This window comes from Chrysochloris asiatica, unplaced genomic scaffold (genome assembly GCF_000296735.1).
Source record: "Chrysochloris asiatica unplaced genomic scaffold, ChrAsi1.0 scaffold00004, whole genome shotgun sequence".
Classification (NCBI taxonomy): Eukaryota; Metazoa; Chordata; class Mammalia; order Afrosoricida; family Chrysochloridae; genus Chrysochloris; species Chrysochloris asiatica.
Window position 1 is genome coordinate 14,037,463 of NW_006408522.1, and position 1,704 is coordinate 14,039,166.

Genomic DNA, 1,704 nt, shown 5'->3' on the forward strand with positions numbered 1-1,704 from the left:
TCCACTCCTGTAAAGGTTTACTGCCTCGAAAACTCCTGTGTAGGCAGATGGTGAAGTGGTTGAAGCCGAGCTGCTGTGATATCATCAAGGTGCTTCTTATCCCTGCGCAGCCTTTCTTCTGCGGAAATCGGAGGCTCTCTCTGCTGGCAAAGGCTAGATGAATCATTTGGTTGTGAAGGTAATCTGAAAAGGAGACAACTTTGGCTATACAATCAAAGTATTTTCTTTTTACAGACACACAGAGAAATGATCTTTAACCTTACAAGGTAGTTCTTTTCTAAAAAGGTTAACTGTAAACAGTACACCTATATTGCATTTGTCGATATAGACGCTTTCCTTTTTCTTAACATATTTACTTCTAAATATACACATTTAAATAAACCCTCTTATGGAGAATTTGACAATTCATCGTTGTGATAGTAGGCAGAGACATGGTTGTTTCCGTCTTTTCCGTGCTACCCTTAGCCCCTCACCCTACCCTACCCCTAAAGAAACCTTGAATTAAAGCTGCCGCTATTCTTTCATCTATTAATTCAATAAACATCTGTTAACGGGCTTAGTGTCAAGTAGAGGGAAACAAGCATGCAGTTTCAGTGCAATTAACACAAAAGGTTTTATGAAAGACATCCACCTAGCACACTGGAGCATAAATATATACATTACCAGTTCTACTAGGGGGTTCCTATTCCCTGCTTTGGAATCTTGGTGTGGTGCTGAAGGATAAGCACTGAACTGCTAACCAGAAGGTTGGCAGTTCAAACCCAGGTTCCTCAGAAACCCTACACAGGGTCACTATGAGTCAGAACCTACTTGATGGCACACAACAACATTCCCTGATGTGAACACTGCATTTGAATATTTTTCACAGAACTTTTAATCTTTCTGGAGATCTCAGCAATAAAGCTGCAAGGAGCTATTAGCAGGGTTTGTACCCACCCTGCTTGGATCTGTTTTCACAATGGTTTTCAGCATCTTTTCTAACACCATCCCGGACACTGTCATTATTATTTAACATTTTTCCAAGTGTGTAAGCCTTAGAGATCTTCATCTAGATCCTAAACCCTTTGTCTCACCAACAGTACCTGCTGCTTACATATAAGCATTCAACTATTTTCTAGAAGAATGTCCTAACTGCTCCTGCAATTGCTTTCCCTAAGTTTACAGCCTAATCAAAGGAAAAATCATTTTCAACATAATTCAAAATAGTTATGTTTAAAAAAAAAGGGGGGCATAATACAAGTGATAGGTATATAAGAGGAACAACAACACTAGTGAGGTACGCACACCATAGAATGGTCAATCCTTTGAGATCCAAAGGCAGCATTTCCCTACGGACAAAATTCAGAAGGATTGGTAGGAGAGGAGGAATAGAAACAAGAATCACAGGGAGGAAGTGGGATAAAGTGATGTTACATGGAAGGGATTGCAATCATTGACATGAAATGAAGTGTATGATTTGTTGAATGTAAAACGGATGGTCTGCTGTGTAAGCCTCCACTCAATCCACAATAAAAAGGCATTCATATATTTGCTAACTGTGTATTATTAAACACTGATCAAACATTATGAAGTTAAATATTCTCCCATTTGTTACTGAATCTTTTTCAACTATTTGGCTAAAATACTAACATGTTTTTCAACATGACTCCTCCTGTCAGGCTGCTGTTTTCCCAATATGTTCATTCTCAGCTACAGGTAGTTCTC

At 39.0% G+C, this 1,704-nt stretch overlaps 1 protein-coding gene across 1 annotated transcript in view; it reads right to left on the reverse strand.

Moving 5' to 3' along the window:
- Positions 1 to 17: 17 nt before the first annotated feature.
- Positions 18 to 1,704, reverse strand: part of POLR2M (polymerase (RNA) II (DNA directed) polypeptide M) — an 18,877-nt gene continuing 17,190 nt past the window's right edge. The window contains exon 3 of the mRNA XM_006831854.1: positions 18 to 183. Within this exon, the coding sequence (XP_006831917.1) occupies positions 18 to 183 (166 nt within the window). The remainder of the gene's footprint in view (positions 184 to 1,704) is intronic.